The 22,134-nt window shown below is 35.2% G+C and overlaps 1 protein-coding gene across 2 annotated transcripts in view; it reads left to right on the top strand.

Moving 5' to 3' along the window:
* Nucleotides 1–22,134, top strand: part of MTA3 (metastasis associated 1 family, member 3) — a 194,699-nt gene that overhangs the window by 108,524 nt on the left and 64,041 nt on the right. For both annotated transcript variants that reach the window (XM_008569556.1, XM_008569555.1), the window contains exons 8-11: nt 2,547–2,610; nt 3,748–3,865; nt 14,034–14,136; nt 16,919–17,018. In XM_008569556.1, the coding sequence (XP_008567778.1) occupies nt 2,547–2,610; nt 3,748–3,865; nt 14,034–14,136; nt 16,919–17,018 (385 nt within the window). The remainder of the gene's footprint in view (nt 1–2,546; nt 2,611–3,747; nt 3,866–14,033; nt 14,137–16,918; nt 17,019–22,134) is intronic.

Below are 22,134 nucleotides of genomic sequence, written 5' to 3'. Positions count from 1 at the left end.
CATGGGAAATTGGTTCCAGGACCAAAGTCTGTGGATACTTAAGTTCCTGATATAAAATGGCATTGTATTTGCCTGTATAACCTAGGTACATCCTCCTATACACTTTAAATCATCTCTAGATTACTTATAATACCTAATATAATGTAAATGCTACATAAATAGTTGTTATATTTTATTGTTTAAGGAATAATGACAAGAAAAAAGTCTGTACATGTTCAATACAGATGCAGTTTTGTTTTGTTTTTTCCTCACGTATTTTTGATCCTCAGTTGAATCCATGGATGCAGAACCCATGGATATGGAGGGCTGACTGTATTTCCTTTAGATTGGCGTTAGCTTAAATTTACCATGTTTTTACTCTATGAGCCAAGATTTGTTTGGCATAAAGGAAGCCAATGCTTTAAACATCTTTTTTAAACTACTTTTATCAGCATCTCTGGGCATGGTAGTACATGGGTTAATTACATATTCATATTTACTTCATAAAGTAATTCTGATTCAGCCTCTTTGTTAGCTGTTAATATATGTACATGAGAATCTTAAGTCTTAGATTTTCATTTTAATTTAGGAAAAAGTACAATGTAGCTGCATTAAAGAAAATTTAAAAACTTAAAATCACGTATTATCCTTTCATCTTTGCATAAAACTACAGTCCCAGAACCAATTTATATTTTAGGTTGACTGGGGTATTGTTTATATTTTTTGGTAGTCATGTTGTGTTCTAAAACTGCATAACCAATGATTCCTTATCTCCTAATTTTGAAAATAAGGGCTTGATAATTTAAATTCTTTTGTTACTTCAGACTGCATGGAAGAGACTTTTAAGTATACTATATTGTTTATATGAATTTTCAGTGTCTGTTAACCCATAAAATTCAACTGAGTATTAAAGACAGTGGTGTGTATTAAAATAACAGTCAGTAGGTTTTGCTTCTCCCTATTAAAAAGCAAACCTGAGTTTAGAGAACTTCAAAAAAGGGCATTATTTCCTCTAGACGATTAAGTATTAAATGTGAGAAGTATTGCTTTGTCAGCTGTTATGGAATGGAAAAAAATAAATGAAAACTATTTTTAGAAACTCCATTTATTACTTCATTGTGCTGCGTGTGTGGGCACATATTCCCAGGCCATAGGACTTATTCTGTGTGGTAACTGTAGAGGTGCTAATGGCAACAGAGCAATTTTCTTGGTTGCAGTTCTGTCCTTTGTAAGTGTATGTCAAGAAATTGTTGACTGTGAGTATTATTATGTGTTTTTCAGTAATAATGTTACTTTTTCTGTTTTACTAATAAGCATGAATAAAATATATTAGAAAAACAAAACATTTATAACTCTTCTGGTAACCAATTTAGAGATTTGACAGTATAATATGGAAATACCACATGCTCTCAGAGAAAGCTTTCTAAGTGACATTAACCTAAGATGATTACCAGAAAGATGTTTCTATAATTTTTTTTTTAATTTAAAGAGTGTAGAGTTGCAAAATATTTAGAAAACTATAACTGTTGAGCAATGTGTTAGCACTTTACTTCTGGTATTTTATTTTGCTTTTGGTAATTTTTTTTCTTTGAATTTTTTTTCACTTTGGTAATTTTACAGCAAGCTATTCTAGCTTCTTATTTAATGTACATGTGATGTATTTGTTTTCACATGTTGGTGTTTAGGGATGTTGTGGCTTTTGTTTAGAAAATCAAATGATGTTATGGCATTTTAAATATATTTTGTGAGCTCTGGCCATTATCTGTAACCTGAATAATCTATCAAAATTCTCCTGTCAAATTTATAGTTATACTGAATTTTTCAAGTGGGTGAGGATAGTTTTGAAAGTGCTTGTAAATCTTTTAATTGGATAACCTTAATTTTTCTCAAAGTCTAGACAAGCCTTTTAAAAATAAACATTCATTTCCAAACTGTCACGCCCAGGACTGCGGTCAAAGGTAAAAGCTCGCAGGCCTCAAGGTCTGTGAATTTGTAGATCTCTATTCTGCCCCTTGCTCTATAGAAGATCCTATGTTTAAATTTTAACTAGACCTTAGAGCAGTTTCAATAAAGGTAAGTTAGTTACACACTGATTTGAATTACATTGTTTTTAGGTTCTCATATGCTGTGGTTACTTAAAAAATCTGAACGTTGTTTTACACACCAGTTTGTATGGTGATGAAGATCCCTAGTGCATACCTCATAATGTCTGTTTATAGATTCAGAAACTCTTAGTCTGAAGGTCTCATTGTACTCTTTTTTTTCCCTTGAATAATCAGGAATACCTATAAAGTGTTGTATGTTGTGAGGATTTACTGCCTAACACAATTCCTTCCACAGGTTAGCCTCTCAATAAATGTCTACAAAGACAATCTTATTTTATAGGTTACCCAGCACCAGAAGTGTAAGGCAGGTCGAAATAGTCTGAATATATTCATTTAAATATATTCTTAAATGCCATCTCTTTCTTAATTTTGCATTTTCCTAACTTTGTATGTCATCCCTGTGAATGTAAGGTGGCTTTTCATACGTTTATTTATTTATTTATTTATTTTCTCTTTCAACAGGGGAAAATGCAGTGTTGCACTTCTGAATGAAACAGAATCAGTATTGTCATATCTTGATAAAGAGGTAAGTCACAATCATACTTGTTTAGTGTTTTTTTCCCCCTTTATTTGACACGAAGCCCATAATTTTGAATTTATCTCTTTTTTGTACCAAAGTATTATTGCACCGTTAAAGCAGTGTTATAGTAAATGTGTAGTGACTAGAATGCATTCAGGTAGTTTGATTTTTCTGCTTAGCTGAGATAAGAGTTAATAAAAACCCCTGTGTCTGTTTTTCAGTCAGTAATGAAAGATTTTATGAAGAATAGCACATGCTTTAGTTGATAGTAGATAAATATTTTTGGCTTTATGAAATAAATACTTTAGTGTTGTTAGCAATTTGTATATGCTAAAAACTTTAGTAGATGAAAATTAGCAAAGATCTTTACAGTTTTCTCCCATCCACTTGACTTACTTGATTTTTAATCACAGTCCTTTACCAATCTTTAGGGAATCAGTCTCTCTCCTTCTCTCTCTCTTTCTCTCTCCTCTCTGTTTGAGAAGTAGTTTTCTTTTTTTTTTTATTTTTTTTTATTTTGTCAATATACAATGTATATGATTATTATGGCCCTTCACCGACACCTCCCGCCCTCCTCCCTCTCTCCCCTCCCCCCCAAGAATGTCCTTTCCGTTTGCTTGTTGTAACAACTTCAAAAAAAAAGTATAGTAGTTATATCTTCTTCCCCACCCCCCACCCCCGGTTTTTTTTTTTGTGTGTGTGTGTGTTTGTGGGTAAATTAATTTGTTTATTTTTTTTTTAGCTCCCACCAATAAGTGCGAACATGTGGTACTTCTTTTTCTCATCCTGACTCGTTTCACTCAATATTATTCTCTCAAGGTCCATCCATGTTGTTGCAAATGGCAGTTGAGAAGTAGTTTTCTTTTAGACCAAAACAAATAATAAAACATTTCTATTTCTTTTTGCTTGATTTAATTTTGCACTATTCTGTTTCTATTTAATTTTTTTTTGGCTTCATTTAATTTTGCACTATTTTACATGATCATGATAACACCATGCTCTCCTTAAAGATTTATGAATTTATTTACCAAAATTCATACATGCTGAAGTTTTATGCTTTCTTTATTGTGACATTGATTTTTTCACTTTATAAAAAGTAGAACAAATTATGTTTACCTAGATATTTTCTGTCATTTTTTTCAGGATACCTTTTTCTACTCATTGGTCTATGACCCCTCAGTGAAAACGCTATTAGCTGACAAAGGTGAAATCAGAGTAGGACCCAGATATCAAGCAGACATTCCAGAAATGCTTGTAGAAGGTATGTTTTTCTCTGGGTTCAAGTCCTGTGAAAACACATATATCTTGAAACTGAAATATTCTTATATCTCATGTGGAAGAGGCAACTTTAAGGGTAAAGTTTAAAATTTATGAGCACAATTTAGAAGTATAACAAATAGCAATGGAAAATAATTTATTTGATCGGTTATTCATTTGTGACTTCGCATTTTCAAAGTTTTATGGTTGTGTTTTTCTTTTAAATACAGCTTTCTTAATGTTAGTGTTGTTGAACTTGTCCATTTTTTTTTTTTTTTGGTGGCTGGCCTACATGGGGATCCATGTGTTTAAATGTGATATGCTCATGCCTTCAGATTCTTAAATCCCTGTAAATCATCTAGCTGAGGTGGCCATGGAATCTAGTGAAGAGCTATGTTTTGGTGAGATTTTTGGCTGATCTGGGTAGTTTATGTACTAGAGGGACATAAAGCTTTGCATTTTAAGAACAGATCTTCCTACTGAGAACTAACTTTTCTTTCTCTTGTCATGACTGTACACTTAAAAATTTTTATTTTCTGATTTCAAAAGTAAAACATTCTTACCATTAAAGAGTAAAACAATAAATAAGGCAATGTATAATATAGAAAATGAATCCCTTTTACTTCAGTTCTGCATTTAGTTACTATTACCATTCAGGGTACTTCTTTTGTTTACACCTTGACTTATAATCCATCCAGAAATGGTCCTTGCACAGTGGCATGTTGCACATACTCTTCTGCAACATTAGTGAACAGTTTATCTTTAGCATTTTTCCATAAGTGGACTGAATTTATTCTTTTTAGTGACAGTATAGTTCTTATATTTCCATGAATACAGCACAATTTCCCTTCCCAGTCTCCTATTGATAGACTTTTAGGTGTCTGTGTTTTTTGATATTAAAAATGGTGCGGGCCGGCCCGTGGCTCACTTGGGAGAATGTGGTGCTGATAACACCAAGGCCATGGGTTCATATCCCATATAGGGATGGCCGGTTGGCTGATTGGGTGAGCGTGTTGCTGATAACACCAACTCAAGGGTTAAGATCCCCTTATTGGTCATCTTTAAAAAAAAAACAACAAACGGTACCACTTGAAAATCTACACATATATTTATGCTGTGTAAATACTTTTTCAGCACACTCTCTGGAAGTGAAATTATATGGATAATTTTATAGCACCACGCTCTAACCAACCGAGCTAACCAGCCAGCTCAGTATGAATAATTTTTGATATTGAAAGTTCTCTGTTGCCCTTCCAAAAGGCTATATTAATTCATGTGTGTAAAAACCAGATGCCTTCACCAACACTGATTATTATGGTTCCCACCCCCTCCTTAATTGTTTTTGGTAGACGCATATTGATGTCATTTTTTTTGTTGTTGTTTCATTTTTCAAAGTTGTGATTATGCTTGCTTTAGTAATCTATAGCTCTTCAGTAAATTTCTTGTGCATTTTATATTTGGTTACTTATGTTTTTTTATTTGGCAAGAACCTTTTGAATACTTGTGTCCTTTGTCCAAAAGTATTACAAATCCTACCACCACAAAGGTGATTTTGATTTTTTAAAAATTTTAATAGTGATTTTAAATTTAAATTTATTTGGTTTTTGCTATGCAGAATTATTAGAATTTATTAGTCTTTTCCTTTAAGGTCTTTATGATTAGTTATGTACAAAAAGACCTCCACTTTTGTTTCTAACATCTGATTGTTAAAACTTAGGAGCTCTTCCATTGGTTCTCCTCTCTCTCTCTACTTTTTGTCTTACTTCTAGAAAACCGATGCTGGAAAGTTAAAGCAACAGATACTCAGGATAGATTGTGTGGACCATAGCACACATTGGTGCCAGTGGTGGATAAGTAGGGTGGCTGTGAATCACACCAGGCTGCAGAGTTCTGTGTTTTCATGAACTCCAGTACCAGGAAGATCAGTCAATAAATGATTAAACTTGGAGAACAGAATGCCATGTCTGTACTCAGCTGTGTTTGGAAGTTTTTTTGAATAGATTGTGAGTAGTGAATCAGTTTATTATAGATTAAGAGATTGCATTTTTTGGCATTTTGATCGGTGCAAATCAACTTGTCTTCCAGAACTAATTTTGGATATTTATAGACCTTAATGTTTGATATTAGACCTAAGGGTTCACTAAATATTCATTATTTTATTAAGGGAGATACTTGATTTTCTAACTTTATAAATGGTGCTGCAATGACTGTCCTCTTATTTAATGAGTAATTGTGCACTCTGCAGATATAACTGGAAAATATGTCCCTAGAGGGGGAATTGCTAAGTCATAGAGCACCTGTGTTTTAAATTTTATAGAAAATGCCTTCCGAGGCATTTTAGACATATAGAAATTGTCTTCCGAGTTGTCATTTACATGTGGATTTTCCCCTTGTTTTCATTCAGATATAACTTACATGTGGTAAATCTCCTCCTTTTTAGTATATATTTCTGTGAGTTATTGACAAGTATATATTCTCCTAGTTAGATATTTTAGCAAGTCTACTGATCCACATAAGTGCATAGGCACCCAGCCTAAGTCCTACATTCCCTGGGAAGCCTTTTGTAACTCTTCCTTGAACTGTGATCTCTTCCTTCTTTGAACTCTGCAGGCCATGTCATTCACGTAATCTTTTACACTATTTTTATTATTTGACTTTCATAATTGTGGTCTGCCTGAGCTGTTGATGATGTGGTGCTCTCAAGCACTAAGCATAAGCGTAGGCATATAGTAAGCCTATACATTTTTGCTTATTGCTGATGTAAAGATAAGTGCTGAACCAAGTAATGAAGTTGGGATATTCCAAATAACAGTGGGCAAAAAAGTCGGATCATAGGATCTCACAAATTCCCATTTATTTGAAAAAAACTCTTTAAATATGGTATTTGCCCCTGAAAATCATAAAGTCTGGTTATAATTTTGAAACCATCTCTGCCTACCCTGGAATTGTTAAAAATTATCTTAGGAAACAAAATAATACATAAAATGCAATAATTTATTCTACAGTCCTCAAAAAAGGTCTTGAGGTTCTTGAGCTTTATTTTGCAGGTAAGAGCAATGATTCTTAACAGCTTATGTTATTTGGGAAGTTATGCCAGCTCTGACAAAGTCATTCTTTGTATTTAGAAAATGTGACTGAATATTCATTAATGTAATCCTATAGTTCATTAACGAATGTTAATTGACTTTCAACCTAATGTTTCTCCCAGTAGTCCTCTGGGTGAGTGTTTTACAAACTTTATTCTGGCAAGATAATGCTTTCTTTAAATGAAATACTGTACAATATCACCATAAGTAAAATAAGAAAAGTCAGGTTGTTATGGGTGATGTGGGGAGCAGGCCCCCATTTAGCCTTTTGGGACACCCTAGTGAACTGCAAAATTTGGAGTATTACAGTTGGAAGCCCCTGGCCAGTGCTCCACACTTCTTTACAATCGTGTCTCTTCGTTATACAGCTCAGACCCCCACGTGAACTCTGCACAGTTAGAAGTGCATATGGTGAATTTGTGTGCCTTTATAACCTAGCATAACAAAGGGCCTCCACTGTATTGTTTGTTTTTTCCCATTTTTCAATTTATCGTGTCTCTTCGTTATACAGCTCAGACCCCCACGTGAACTCTGCACAGTTAGAAGTGCATTTGGTGAATTTGTGTGCCTTTATAACCTAGCATAACAAAGGGCCTCCACTGTATTGTTTGTTTTTTCCCATTTTTCAATTGTGATTTATTTTATTACAAACAATACAAAATGAGGTAGAAAAGAGCAATTATACTGGAAAGCAAAAGTAGTAGTCCCTTTATAACTTGATAGCTTTATTTGTAAGTATTCATCTTAAAGAAAAGCAGTGTATTTGTAGATTTTGGAGAAAAATACCATATTTTTCATCATAAATGAAGTCATTTTGGACTCTATTTTAGCCTGAAACATTTAGCATATACAGAATGTTTTATTTGTAATCAGGCAGCCAACTAGGTGCAAGGTTTTAAGAACCCCCTTCTTTTTTCTAATTAATAAATTTTGGGCAGGGAGGGCATTAGGGATACCTGTAGTTATACCAACAGTTAAAACACACTTGAAAAACACAGACATTGCCATTACCGAAACTTCCATATACATAGCCAGTACCTGGTTGTAGAGAAATTGAAATTGAAATACTGTGTTCAGGTACAAGTATTTAGGCTTGCTGCAAATAATGCTTACTGACTCTTTTGATGTTCTCGAGTGGGTACATTTCAACCAGTGGCCACATTTTTATTTGCATTGGCATGGCATGTGGAAATGGAATTAATGTCCTGGGGAGGTGGTAGCAGCAGCACTGTGCAAGAATATGCTACAGGCTTCCTTTCTTTGTGGATGTGTGTTGATGGATTCTAAGAGATCACTGTGGCATTTGTCTTTCTAGTGAATAAATATTTTTGTGGCTTTGAAACTTTTAAATTCATTTGTGGCTACCCACGATGAGCTCTGGAACAAACTCTTGAGATCTGGAAAGATGAGTATGTATTTGCAAATGAAGGTAAAGGTTTCTTGGAAATTTTAAATCTTTCATTGAATTTGAATAAACCATCTAGAGAATTTTCTGTAGAAAAAGTTGTTATACATGGGAAGTTTTGAGTTATTATTTAAATATGTTGTAGCATTGGAATTTTAAGAAAAATTTATTTTACATATTAAATTTAACATTTTAACTGTTAAAATAAGTTTTATGGTATTAAAATTAAATTATTAAACTAAAATGACTCTGGATTCACAGGTTTGGATAAAACCTGGCTGTGCTATGTTTTAATTGGGTAACCTTGGGAAAACGATTTAACCCGAGTCCCATTTCTTCCTCTTTAAAAAGGGAATGATAATGTATGTAGGCACATCACAGTGTTGTGATGAGTAAAGGAAGTAGTTCTTGTAGGGCTTTTGGCACAGTGCCTAACACTTGTTGGCTGTTACGGTCACTTCTCTCTTTGCCACCACTGTCTCCTGCTATTATGATTGGGAATTTCAGGATGTATTTCTTTTCTTTTTTTTTTTTTGTCTTTTGTCTTTTTCCGTGTCCGGCAACGGATCGCAACCCTCAGTGTTGCCCCCGTACCGGACCGGGGACCGGCAACGGGATCGCAACCCTCGGGGTCGCTCCCGCGCCTCGCTCAGCCAGTGAGCGGGAACCCGTCTGTATGTGGGATCTGAACCCTCGGGCGGGAGCGCCGCCGCACTTCCCAAGCGGCGCACTTATCCAGTGCGCCACCGGGCCGGCCCAGGATGTATTTCTTTTTGATGGTTAAAGGATTAAATTAGTGTATCTTTTGGTACAATACATGCTTTTAAAGCTTGAATTAGCTCATATGCAGTAGGTAAATAGGAAAATGTCAGTACAGAGTGGAAATTGTGTCAGTTCACATAAGGCTTTCACCAGCAACCAGGGAAACAAATATTTCTGCAGATTAGGAGGATTTAAGGGGGGAAAAAAGGTGGAAATTCTACAGGAGTACAAGTAGTGGCTTTTTAGTGAAAGTAGTGGCTGATTTAGTGGTCTCAAAATCTGTGACACTTTATGCTACCTTAAAATAGAAGATTTATGTTTTATGAGTTTTATGTTAAAACTCAAATGCAAAAGTTTTGAGTTACAGTTGAAGGGTCTGTGAAGATATTTACTCCAGTGTTTAAAAGAAAACAAACCTGTATCCTGGATTCAATTTTTAAAATCATTGAAACTGTACCCAAGGACCTCCATCTCAGTTGAAGAAGCATGAGTCTAGGGAGATAAAGGATTGACTGACCTTTATGCTTGGAGCAAACGTCAGTGGAGATTTAACTGCGCTCATGTTTTTTATTGTGATTGTTACTTTTCGTCATTTTGTTAAGTGCTCTGGTTACCAAGTTCCCTGGGTTTTGAAAATTCTGTCCGGTTTTTTCAAAAACCCTATTATTTTCAATGGATAATTTTGTAGAATGTGAACTTCTTAATAATGTGGTGGATGCTAATCCATTTAAAAATACCAATCTATAAAATTAAGTGTAAGCAGATATTGATTGCAACCATGGAGAACAATAGTCTCAATTCCGGGGCAGTTTTGTCCCCCAGGGGATATTAGACAATGTGTACACATTTTTGGTTGTCACAACTGGTGGAGTGAGTGGAGGTGGGGAGTGGAGAAGATGCTCCTGGCACCTAGTGAGTTAGAGGCCAGGGGTGCTGCAAAACATCCTAGGCTCAAAGTGTTAACAGTGTCTGGGTTGAGAAACCTTGCTGTAAAGGGTTGTTGGGACATAGTAAGCATTCAGTAAATGTTAGCTAATTTTTACATAATTGTTATAATACTTACATTTTCAAATATAAATTATTATATGATTTAGTCTATTTCCACACTTTTGATTGTGTTTATTTTTAATAGTACAACATTGATTACTGTCACTGTATATTGTAATCCAATCCAGTTTGGTTAATTTGTTCTCTTATTATTTAAATAATAATACTATTGGATTTGTAGGAATTAAAATCATTTGTAGAGATATATAAATTATTTTATCTCTTTCCAAAATTAAATTCTTACAAATTTCAACCTATCAAGATACTTGTACAAAAATATCCTTAGGATTTTAAATCTTTCTCTTTATTGACTCAGATCATCTTACCTTCTTTGAGGTTTTATAATTTCTTTATATAAAATCACCAATTTTATTTCTTAGTGTTTTATATTTTTATTGTCTCATTTTTTTTTACATTATATTTTCTTTGTTTGGAATGCCATTGAATTTTTTTTTTTTCCTTTTTGTCTTTTTTCATGTCCGGCAACGGATCGCAACCCTCAGTGTCGCGCCCGTACCGGACCAGGACCGGCAACGGGATCGCAACCCTCGGTGTTGCTCCCACACCTCGCTCAGCCAGTGAGTGGGAACCGGTCTGTATGTAGGATCCGAACCCTCGGTGGGAGCGCCGCCGCACTCCCAAGTGGCGCACTGTAGCAGTGCACCACGGGGCCGGCCCCTGCCATTGAATTTTTATGTTTATTTTTTATTGTACCATCCTCGTAACTTATTATTCCTTTGATTCATAACTTAATACATTGGCCAGAACTTTAACAAAAATAGTGATAAATGGCATCTGTGTGTGTTTCAGAGTTAAATATAACACAAAAAGTATAGTACTCTGACAGCTGATGGAAAGAAAATGATTTGTATTTAGAACAAAGAACATTTACAATTGTCCAGGAAAGGCCCCTAAAATGAGAGTTTCTTACAGCCTTACTTCTTTAGAGTATTTGAACAACAGTGCGTGCTCTTAGGTGATATACTGAAGAAGTACTTTGTCAGTATTTTCTAGGAATCTTAAAATATAGCTGGAGATTTAGGGTGAACATTTAAATACATTTCTTCAAAATTAAAAGTGAAGCAGAAGTAGGAGGCTATGTGTAATCACACAATTAGTTGGTAAGTACATTTGTAGGAATTCAGAGGTTAGGTAGATCTTCATGCACTGGGTTATTTGATGATGTGGGACTTGAGCAGATCAGAGTTGCCCAGAGTATCATAAATGGAGGAAGGAAGGGAGATTATTGCAAAGAGTAGAATGAATATGACCAGGGTGTACCACTGTTACCAAGGCAATTCCAAAGATTGCTGCTAGCTTAGCTGGAAATTTACTTATACAAATTTTAAATAAGTTAATTCAAGAACTTCTTAAAAATGTTTCCCCTGTGAAGAAGGGATCAAACTGATATGAATGTAATTATCTGGTCTATCCAAAATGTGAATCTCCATTTAGGCTAGAATGACTCTTTGTTATAGTGCATATGTATATTTTTTGTAGTTCTTGCTATCTTTGTTCTCATCTCATGGTATTGTCTATATTTTGGTGTTATTGTAAATGTATTGAGGAATGTTTTCTTAAAATATAGCTGGAGGAATTATGGTTTTTTTACAGTGAGTTTATTAAGGATTTTTATAATGAGTCCTATTTCTGCTATATGCTGCAGAAAGTATGGGTGGAATTGAAATTTATAAAGTTAACTAACTTGAATTTTAAAGATAACATCAATCTTACCTGTACATTCTGGAGTGTATAACAAAAGGGGCTAAATACTGAGTAGCATCATCATTTCATCTGTGTTATTTAAAAATATAGATTTATTTTTACCATCACTATCTTTTTTTCCCCATTACTATCTATATATTTTTAAGATGTAGGGAAGTGTAATTGTGTCATTCTGCATTCTCAAGTTTCTTGCAGCTTTCAACTCTTTCAGTTTTTAACTCATCTTTAAAAATGAACCTTTTTTAGGGCAGTGCAACTAATCTGTATGATACTGTAATGGTGAATACATGACATTGTGCATTTGGCAAAACTCATAGAACTGTGCAACACAAAGAGGGAGCCCTAATGTGAAATTCAGTTAATAATAGTATATCAATATTGGTTCATAATTGTAACAAATATACCACACTAAGTAAGATGTTAATAATAAGAGAAACTAGGGGTAGGGTGGGGTATGGGAACTATCTGTACTTTCTACTCAATTTCTGTGTAAACTTAAAACTGCTATAAAAATAAAGTCTATTACTTAGAAAAAAATAAAGTAATGGCAATGGAAAAATAAAATTAAAAAATGTACAATTAAAACAAAAACAGTGAAAAATGAAATCTTTTCAAACTTTTAAGATCTCTTTGGCCTAATACTCACTCTGCTCTGCCTGTACTGTGTTATGTTGGGGGTGGCAGTTGGCCCTCTGGTTAACTGCCCTTGAATGAAGGGCAGGATGGACAAGTCTGCAAGCTGGCAACTGTGGGCCGACTTAGGAGACTGCAGGTGCAGTGGCTGATTCTGTCCTCTCCCTCTCCATTGATTCCCGCTTGTTTCTGTACTAGGAGGCCTATAGCCTGGGTTTGTCAGTCACCAGGGGATATTTGTCTTCAGCATCTGATGTCAGTCAGTGCAAAGCATGCTGCGTGATTATAGATGCAATGATCAAAACCAGATCAAAAACAGAACAAAGCTCAAACCAGTTCCTATCATCAAAGAGCTCCTGGCCAAGTAGGAATCCATAGCTATAAATCAAAATTCCTTTTGACTCCCAAGTCTATTTTCCATTGCTATCATTTGTCCTGACATCAAGTCCTGCCCGACGGTTATACCTCCTTGAGATAATTCTAAAACAAAGCATCCTGCACTGTTGTCAGTCTTTCCCTCGGCCCTCACCTCTTGTTTTTCTGTCTTTCTGTTAATACCAACGCTATCCATACAGCTCTCAATACTTGTCATCTACCCTCTACATCCACTCTGTCACTGACATTCCTAAATCCTTTCTCTTCGCTCCCTATTGCCACTCTCACTACCATGTTTCAGCCCCTCATTAATTCTGAGTGGAACTCTTAGAGGAATTTGGTATGTCTGTCTGTCTTCATCAGGCATCTCTGCAGAACAAATCATATACTATTGCTAAGTAAGAAATTTGAAATTTAGTTCTGGTCTTGTCATTTCCTTACTAAAAGCAAGGGCTTCTCATTGCCTCCAAATAAAATCTATTCAGAAAATCTGTGCAGGATCTTCATCAATTTGTTCCTAACCCACTTCTCTTAGCTACCTCCTCCCCTCCTTCCCCTGAACGTACTCCAAGACAAAATGAGCCTCTTTTCTCTCTTTCACATTTTAATGCCCCATGACTTTGTTCATGTTCTCATTTCTTTTTTAAAGTCCTCTTCCCCTGCCAGTGCATTTCAGACCCTTCAGTTCTTAGCAGAAATGCCACCTCCTTTATGATAGTTTCCTAGCTAGTGCAAAATGATTTCTCTAATTATCAGATTCTTACAGCCATATCTATATGTCTCATATGACATCTTTTTCTTTCTTTTATATCATGGGTATTTATGTGTAAGTGTCATCATTTGTTCAAGCGTTTTTATGGCAGGGATGCTTTCTTTTTCATATTTATGGCCCTTAGGCTGAGGCTTAGCGCCTCACACACAGATATACTCAGGAAAGAAATGAAGATACCATATGGTTGGTTTGGTTGTATTATCATTAATGTTCACTTTAGAAGGTAGTCTGAAAGAATGTACCAAAACTATATGAGCATTTACATTACATTTAAACATTTCTAATGCTGTGGTGACCATAGTCATCAGCCTTACATGACAGTGTGCCTTGTGAGTAACAAGACTCCATATCATTTGTTCTTGGACAGGAGAATCAGATGAGAGGGAACAGTCAAAATTGGAAGTTAAAGTTTGGGATCCAAATAGCCCACTGACGGATCGACAGATTGACCAGTTTTTAGTTGTAGCACGGTGAGTACGGCACTACTGAGTCAAGAAATATCTTTTCTTTTTTAAAGATGTTTTTAGGTATATGTGTTTTCCTTTCTTTGCATTCTACTTTTTCCCCATTGGTTGCATTATTCTTTTCTAGTTATGAAAGAACTTAATATATATCACACCACTTCCTAAATAATATTTTACTATCATTTCTGTTTTGAATGAAAATAACTTTATTAATTTTTACTGATGAAACAGAAAAGTATAAAGAAATCTCATATCTTTAATGAAAGCAGTGATCTTTATTCTAGGCATGGCTTTACTCTAGACGTGAATTACTCGGGTATCATTGAAAACAAGAGTTACTCTCACTGTGTCATGCATGAGAGAGGCCTATTGCTAAGCATAGGGCTTTCCTTTAAGAGCTTTCAGCCTGGCTGGATTGCTTCCTCCTTCCCTTCCTCTTTTCTTGAGAAAATGAATGAGGCAGAATTTTATTTTTTCAATTATAAAAGTAAATGATGCTCATGGGGGAAATTGCCACAAAGCAGAAAGTAAATGAGATTACCGTAGTTTAATAATAGTGGAAAAATAGGAGAAAAACTAAAAGTGTATCAGCAAGCAATTGATGAATGAATTGAGGTATACTTATATAATGTAATATTACTTCACAGCAATTAAAATGAATTAATTAGAGCTATAGGTAGCAAAAAGATAAATCTTAAAAATAATGTTGCTGGAGGATACATACAGTATGATCATTTATGTTCACACAGTGATTATTTATAAAAAGTTTTACAATATGTAAAACTATTTCATTAATGGATATATATTTTTACATATTAATGGATATAAATGTATTTGATCTGGGAATTCGTTTAGGGGACTCTAATCAAATTTATAGTATTTATTTCCTTAAAAAAATGAACAAAACATGATTAAGTATTAGAATCAGGTAGATCTGACAGTGGAAGTGGAAGTGCAAAGGTCTTCATTATTTTGTGATTTTCTGTTCAGCTTTTTTCATAATGCAAAGGAGAAAATAGTCCTATCCCATCCTTAGTATTGTTCATAGAGCGAGTCACCATGGAAGGTCACACACTGTATCAGTGGCCAGGCATTCAGACTCCAGAGCCCACACGCCTATCCACTAAGTGATTGGATGAAGACACTTGATGTACATTGTTGGGGAGGAGCCAGTCAGTGGAGTAGAGGAGACTGAAGATTCAGGAGTAGAAATAAACCATTGATGGAACCCCTGGCCTAGAGGCTCCAGATTAGTTATCTGAATTGTGGATTGTTTAGGAGACATTGCAGTTCTCAAATTTTATTTGCGTTGTTTTTTCATTTTCTTAATTACCAAGGGCTGTGTTTTTTTTTCCCTTGAAGCTAGCATGAGGGTAACCAAGAAGTTGCATCTAGAATCCTTTTTTTCAATATTTGTTTATTTTTTAAATAATCTTCTGAATACAAACTAAGGCCACAAATACCACTGCCCACCCACCATTATGGTTAAAATTTTAAAGACTGTCAGTGCCAAGCATTGGTAAAGATGTGGAACAACCAGCACTCTCATATGCCACTGTTGGTAGCGTAAATTGGTACAGCTGCTTTGGAAAGCTGTTTGCTATCATTTAATACACCCATCCCTTAAGTTTCACTTCTAAATATGTACACAGCAGAAAATCATACACCTCTGCACCAAAAGATATGTATATAAATGGCATCAGTAGCACTATTCATAGTAGCCCCAAACTGAAAACAACACGTTATGTCCGTCAACAGTAGAGTAGAGGTGGGAGTGGGGAACCATACAAAGGAATGCTCCTCAGCATGGGAAATAAATGAACACAGCTTCAGCCAACAACATGGGTGAATCCACAAACAATTTTGAACAAAAGAAGCTGGACATAAAAAGTGTTCATATTGTGTGATTCTATTTGAGCAAAACTAATCTATGGTGTGAGAATCCAGGATGGTGGTTTGCTTTGGGAAGGAGCATGAGAAACCTTTTGGGATGCTGGTCATGTTCTGTTTCTTGACCTGGATGTTGGTGACATGGATGTGTTCACTTTATGATAACTAAATCACTGTACATTGTATACTTTTCTGCACGTGTGTTGTATTTTAATTAAAATGTGTTTAAAATGTCTCAGCTAATGTGTTTAAAATACGGGCGTTAAGCAGCAAGTCTTATCTTCATTTCATGCTGCACCTCTTGAGGTTAGGGTTCTTTACATATGGGAAGACCTTCTAAATTATTACAGGAAAATCAGCATTGTGGTAATTGGGTTTTTTGTTTTGTTTTGTTTTCTTTTCTTTTTTTAATAATATTTTAGTAAAAATGTATTCTATATTGAGTTCTCACAGGAAGGGGTTGCTACAATTAATGCTACCTCATTTCAAGGAAGGGATGTTACTGGGATTTCACAATTTAGGCTAAAATGGTCAGAACTTGCTTTACTATAATAGTCAAACTCTGCAGTTAACTTTGAACTTTTTGAGCAAATATGAGTACCAAGTGGTTTACTCCATGGTATTTTATAATAGGTCTTCCTCTTCCTTCTTTATACCCACACAGGCTATTTTTTTCTCAATTTTGTTATAACGACCCATATATATATGGTAAAGTGGCTTATCAATTGTTAAATCTCACAGAAAGAAAATACTTTTTATTTGATATTTGATTCTCTAACATCCAGGTTGTTTTGCCTTTTCTTTTACAGTTTTTCATTCACTACCCAAATGTGTTTTTTTAACATTAAAAAAACAACAGAGGTTTAATTTTTCACTCTTATGTTTGTGGTTTCTTCAGAGCTGTTGGGACATTTGCTCGAGCCCTCGATTGCAGCAGTTCTGTGAGGCAGCCTAGTTTGCACATGAGTGCTGCTGCAGCTTCCCGGGACATTACCTTGGTAAGATGCCTGTTGAAATTTTGGGGTTATTTATCCTTCTGCTACTATACTTCTGCATTATAGCAGTACTGAGAGCTTTCTGGCTCTTAGCCCTACTGATTGCAAGGTTGACTTGGCTTGGCCAGTTGGTTAACTGGGTTCCTCATTCACCCCTTCTGTTTGTGAGCTGAGAGAGGTAAAAATGACTGTTCCATGGAGCAGATATGAAACCAAAAGAAAATATTTTGGGGGACACAATTCACTGTTCTGACTTATCTGTTTTCACTTTTGTGCTTTTTTCCCCCCTATATTCTGTCTGTGTACTTACATAGTTGTATTAGTTTTTTTATGTGAAAGTGATCACCTCTTAAAACTTGCTGTAGGAATTATGTTGTTGTCATGTTGTTCACTGTTAGTACTTAAAGTTTTTATGTGTCCACTAGAAAGAGGGTCTATTTTAAGTTATTTTATTACATTATTTCATTACATTATAGTTACCATCTTTGAAATCTAATTTTTTTCCCTTTGTGATCAAATGAAGCTTCCCATATTCAGTTTAATTAGACTATTACTGATACCAGCTGTGGCTTTCTCTTCACCTTCCAAAAAAGACCTATAGGTTTTTGACCAATCGAAGTTACTTACTGTATTTGATCCCCACAACCCTTTGTGATAGGCATGGTAAGATGGTTGTTTTAAAGATGAGAAAATTGAGGTTTGGTGCGAGTAAGTTATTTGACCAATATTCATTACATATTAACACAAGTTTCCATTTTGTTTTCTGATGGAATGAAAGACAATCATAGGTTTTATTACTTTCTCATTATACACCAATTTGAAGTGCTTTCCATAAAATATTTATTGTGGTAATGTAAAAAGTCATAGTGGAATGTATAATTTGTTTCTTGTGCTTTCTGTATATTTATGTACAATTATAGATTGTGATAAAAACAGTAGTAGTCTATAGCCATTATGGAACCCTTTCTTTATCCTTTCTCAAAGGCTAGAATGTTGTTAATAGAAGAAAGCTTTGTTCTCTCCATTGGTACATTAATATTTTATGCAGAAGTTTGGGAGTTCCAAAACAGGTTTGTATTTTGGTTGTTTAGAACTTGGAGAATATTTTATCACAGAAGCAAGAGTACAGATGTCATGTTTGTAAGAACTTTCAAAATCAGGTATTTATGTAAACCAGAATTACATGTAATCTCATCACCACCTATATATATTTTCCTGTTTGAAAGGATTTTTTTCTCAATTCTGAAATTACTGTATGCTGGGGCTGGCCTGTGGCTCACTTAGGAGAGTGTGGTGCTGATAACACCAAGGCCACGGGTTCGGATCCCTATATAGGGATGGCCGGCTAGCTCACATGGGAGGAGAGCATGGTGCTGACAATACTGAGTCAAGGGTTAAGATCCCCTTACCGGTCATCTTTTTAAAAATAAGTAAATAAATAAATAAAAATAAAATTAATGTATGCTTATTATGAAAAATTGAAAAATAGTGCAACAGCAGCCCCCAGAAAAAAAAAAAAAAAAGGCTTTGTTCTTTATACCCAGAGTATTCTTAGCATTTTATTATGTTTCCTTTCAGCCTCTTTTTGTGCATTATAAATAATAATAATAGCAAATTACAGAATAGAACAGAGGATAGAATAATGAAATTTCACATGATGCCACCTAAAGCAAATGTTAATATTTTAGTTCTTCTGATTTAAAAAAATCTTTTTCAACCATTATAGTTAATGTTGAAGTCCCTAATGTCCTGTTTCTCTTCCTCCATCTGTATCTCCCCTCACCATCACCCCTGCCTCCTGTCAAGAGTCAGCCACTATAACAAATCTGCTGTGTGTCTAGTCTGGGTTTTTATAGTTCTACTATGTATATTTATGTATCCAAAAACAACATAAACATTATTTTATGTTGTTTAAATTTACTGTGTAACATTTGCCATTTGCCTCTTATTGAGATCTAGCTTTGTTAATAAATACCCACCTAGTTAATTTATTTTAACTACTTTTTAGTATTTACAGTATTCTTTCAAATAATACCATATGATGTTATTTATGTATTCTATTACCAGTGAACATCTGGTGCTTTATAAATATATTTCTTTTGCTATTACCCATCATGCTGTGTTGAAACGTGTCCTTTTGTACAGTATGTGTGTGTTTTGTAAGCTATAACTAGAGAGGGAATGCTGACTCATATAGGGTGGTGCTAATTTAGAGTTTGATCACATATAGCCAAATTATTCTGCACACCATGGTAGAAATTTATAATCCTACAAGCAGTTAGTGAATGTTTTTCTTTCTTTATTGTTCTCTTACATTATCTTCAGCACTTGATATTTTTAGACTTTTTAATGTTTACTAACCTTATGCTTTCTCATTTTAATTTGTATTTTTTTCTCTGATTACTTAATGAGGTTAAGCATGTTTTCCTGTTTATTGGCTCTTCAGGTTTTTTCTTCTTTGTATTTTAGATTCATAGCCTTTGTCCTTTTTTTACTTGTATTTTTCTATTAAAGATTTTTTTTTTTCTGGCGTGAAACAACAGAAATTGTCTCATGGTTCTGGAGGCTAAAAGTCCAAATTCAGGGTGTCAGCAGGGCTGTGCTCCCTCTGAGACCTGTAGGGGGGTATCCTTCCCTGGCCTCTTCCTAGCTTCTGGTGGTTTGCTGGCAATATTTGATGTTCTTTGGCTTGCAGGTGCATAGCCCTAGTCTGTGCCTCTGTTGTCACATACTGTTCTCCCTGTGTCCTATTTCTAATACTTTTAAAGTTTTATTCATATTTACGACGGTTAATCTATCTGGAGTTTAATTATATGAGTAGAGTGAGGTAGGAATCTAATTTTGTTTTTTTCCATATGTTAAATTAATTGTCCTAACAACTTTTTTTGAATTTGTTGTTTCTCCATGATTCATAATACTCCCTCTATCTATTTCAAGGTCCTAAATATACATAGGTCTGCTTCTGGACTCTTAGTTTATTCTCTCTGTTTTGTTGATCTGTTCTTGCCCAAGCAAGAACCACATCATAATATGTTTCGATAACAGATAGAACAAGTCTCATATGAACTTTTTTAAAATCTGTTTTTATTTTTATTTTTTTGTTTTGTTTTTACAGCTGGCCAGTATGGGGAACTGAACTCTTTTTTTTTTTTTTAAAAGATGACCGGTAAGGGGATCTTAACGCTTGACTTGGTGTTGTCAGCACCACGCTCAGCCAGTGAGCGAACTGGCCATCCCTATATGGGATCTGAACCCGGGGCCTTGGTGTTATCAGGAACCACATCATAATATGTTTCGATAACAGATAGAACAAGTCTCATATGAACTTTTTAAAAATCTGTTTTTATTTTTATTTTTTTGTTTTGTTTTTACAGCTGGCCAGTATGGGGAACTGAACTCTTTTTTTTTTTTATAAAAGATGACCGGTAAGGGGATCTTAACGCTTGACTTGGTGTTGTCAGCACCACGCTCAGCCAGTGAGCGAACTGGCCATCCCTATATGGGATCTGAACCCGGGGCCTTGGTGTTATCAGCACTGCACTCTACTGAGTGAGCCACGGGCCGGCCCAGGGAACTGAACTCTTGACTTTGGCTTTATAAGGCCGCACTCTAACCAGCTAAGCTAATGAACTTTCTTTTTAACGTATATAGTTGAGGTCATTTAAAAGTTTTGTAACACACCAAACCCCCCATGTTTTCTCTAAGTATATAACATAAACTCTTTTTCTTATCACTATAAGCACCCGGAAAGTTTTTTCCTAATGTTGCATGGTCTTGCCTTGCATAGATATACTATTACTTAAGGAATTAGTCCCTTGTAGTTTAATACTATTCTTATGAGATAATGCTTCTCAGGTTATGACTGCGGATGTGGTCCCTGTTCGATAGTCCAGCAAATTTCTTCTTCCCTGTTTGAGGAGCAAGAGTGGGAAGAAAGCCTATTCCTGAGACAGTGCAGAGTTCTTGTGGCAGCTGGAACTGATGCGTGAAGACAGGGCTGAGGGGCGCAGCTCTCTGCTTCCCACTGCTGGTGAATTTGTAGGACAGCAAATGACATTCTTTTGGAAGAGGGCAGAGATTCAGTTATTTAGTCTGTCAGTGAAAGTCGTTTATAAAAGAAGCATTTTAAAGAGGGTACTACCTGTATGTCTTAATTAGTTTAAATATCATTTTGTGTGTGTGTTCTGTAATAAATGCCTATTACACTCCTTCTAGGAAGGTGCCTTTATACCCTCTAGTGTTTTTGTCTCTTGTTTCCATTTAATGTTCAGTAATTTGGAGGTCACTTTTGTATCACATATGTTTTCTTAAATTATTTATTTCTATAATTATTTTTTTAAGCAGAAGTAGGCTCAAGAGGCTCAGGAGATTGTGTTTTGTCACACTTGTGTAGCTGGTTTCAGAGATGGGATTTGGATCTGTTCTTGATTCCTTCCGAGGATTTCTGTACTCCACCAGATGAGCTTATTCTCACTCTTCTGCATCATTCTTGTTAAAATGGCTCCGATTTAAATATTATTGTTGTTTTCCTTTGATTAGGTAGCACTAAAGAAGATGTGTTCTTTTGTCTGCAACATTTAAATGCCTGGTTTCCTGCTTGAAATACTCTAGGTTCCACTTTACTTGGACTCTAAGATCCTGAGGCATTTCCATAAAAATAAGTGTGTATGGTTAAAAATTGAGTTTTAATGTGTTGATAACTTGAGTTTTGCAAATTGTTTACCAAAAAGAACATATAAAAGTTTGATAGGTTGTTTTGTACCATTAAATAAAAGTGGATTCACCATTCAGTTGAATTTGAAGAGTCAAGTTCTTACTTTTCTGTCAGTGTTTACAGCTCTATATTGATCACTTTAGCCCCTTTCTCCATTAGGTGACCAAACCATGGATTTGAAGACCTCCTGCTGCAGAGAGTCGAGGGGGCAGGCTTGTGGAACTGCTGGAACCTTGGTAGCCTTCCTAGGTGGTTTTCTTTCTTTTCCTATGAGGATTGCAGTAGGCTTTTAGCATTCTTAATCTGACATCCGTTTATCCGAGACAAGTTATGCCACTTGTCAAATCACCAATAATATTTTGGGAGCAGGTAATTAAGCTGCCTGCACATTGCTAGTTCTAACTT

This window comes from Galeopterus variegatus, unplaced genomic scaffold, assembly GCF_000696425.1.
Source record: "Galeopterus variegatus unplaced genomic scaffold, G_variegatus-3.0.2 Scaffold511, whole genome shotgun sequence".
In the NCBI taxonomy this organism is placed as follows: Eukaryota; Metazoa; Chordata; class Mammalia; order Dermoptera; family Cynocephalidae; genus Galeopterus; species Galeopterus variegatus.
This window is presented reverse-complemented; position numbering and strand designations above follow the sequence as displayed.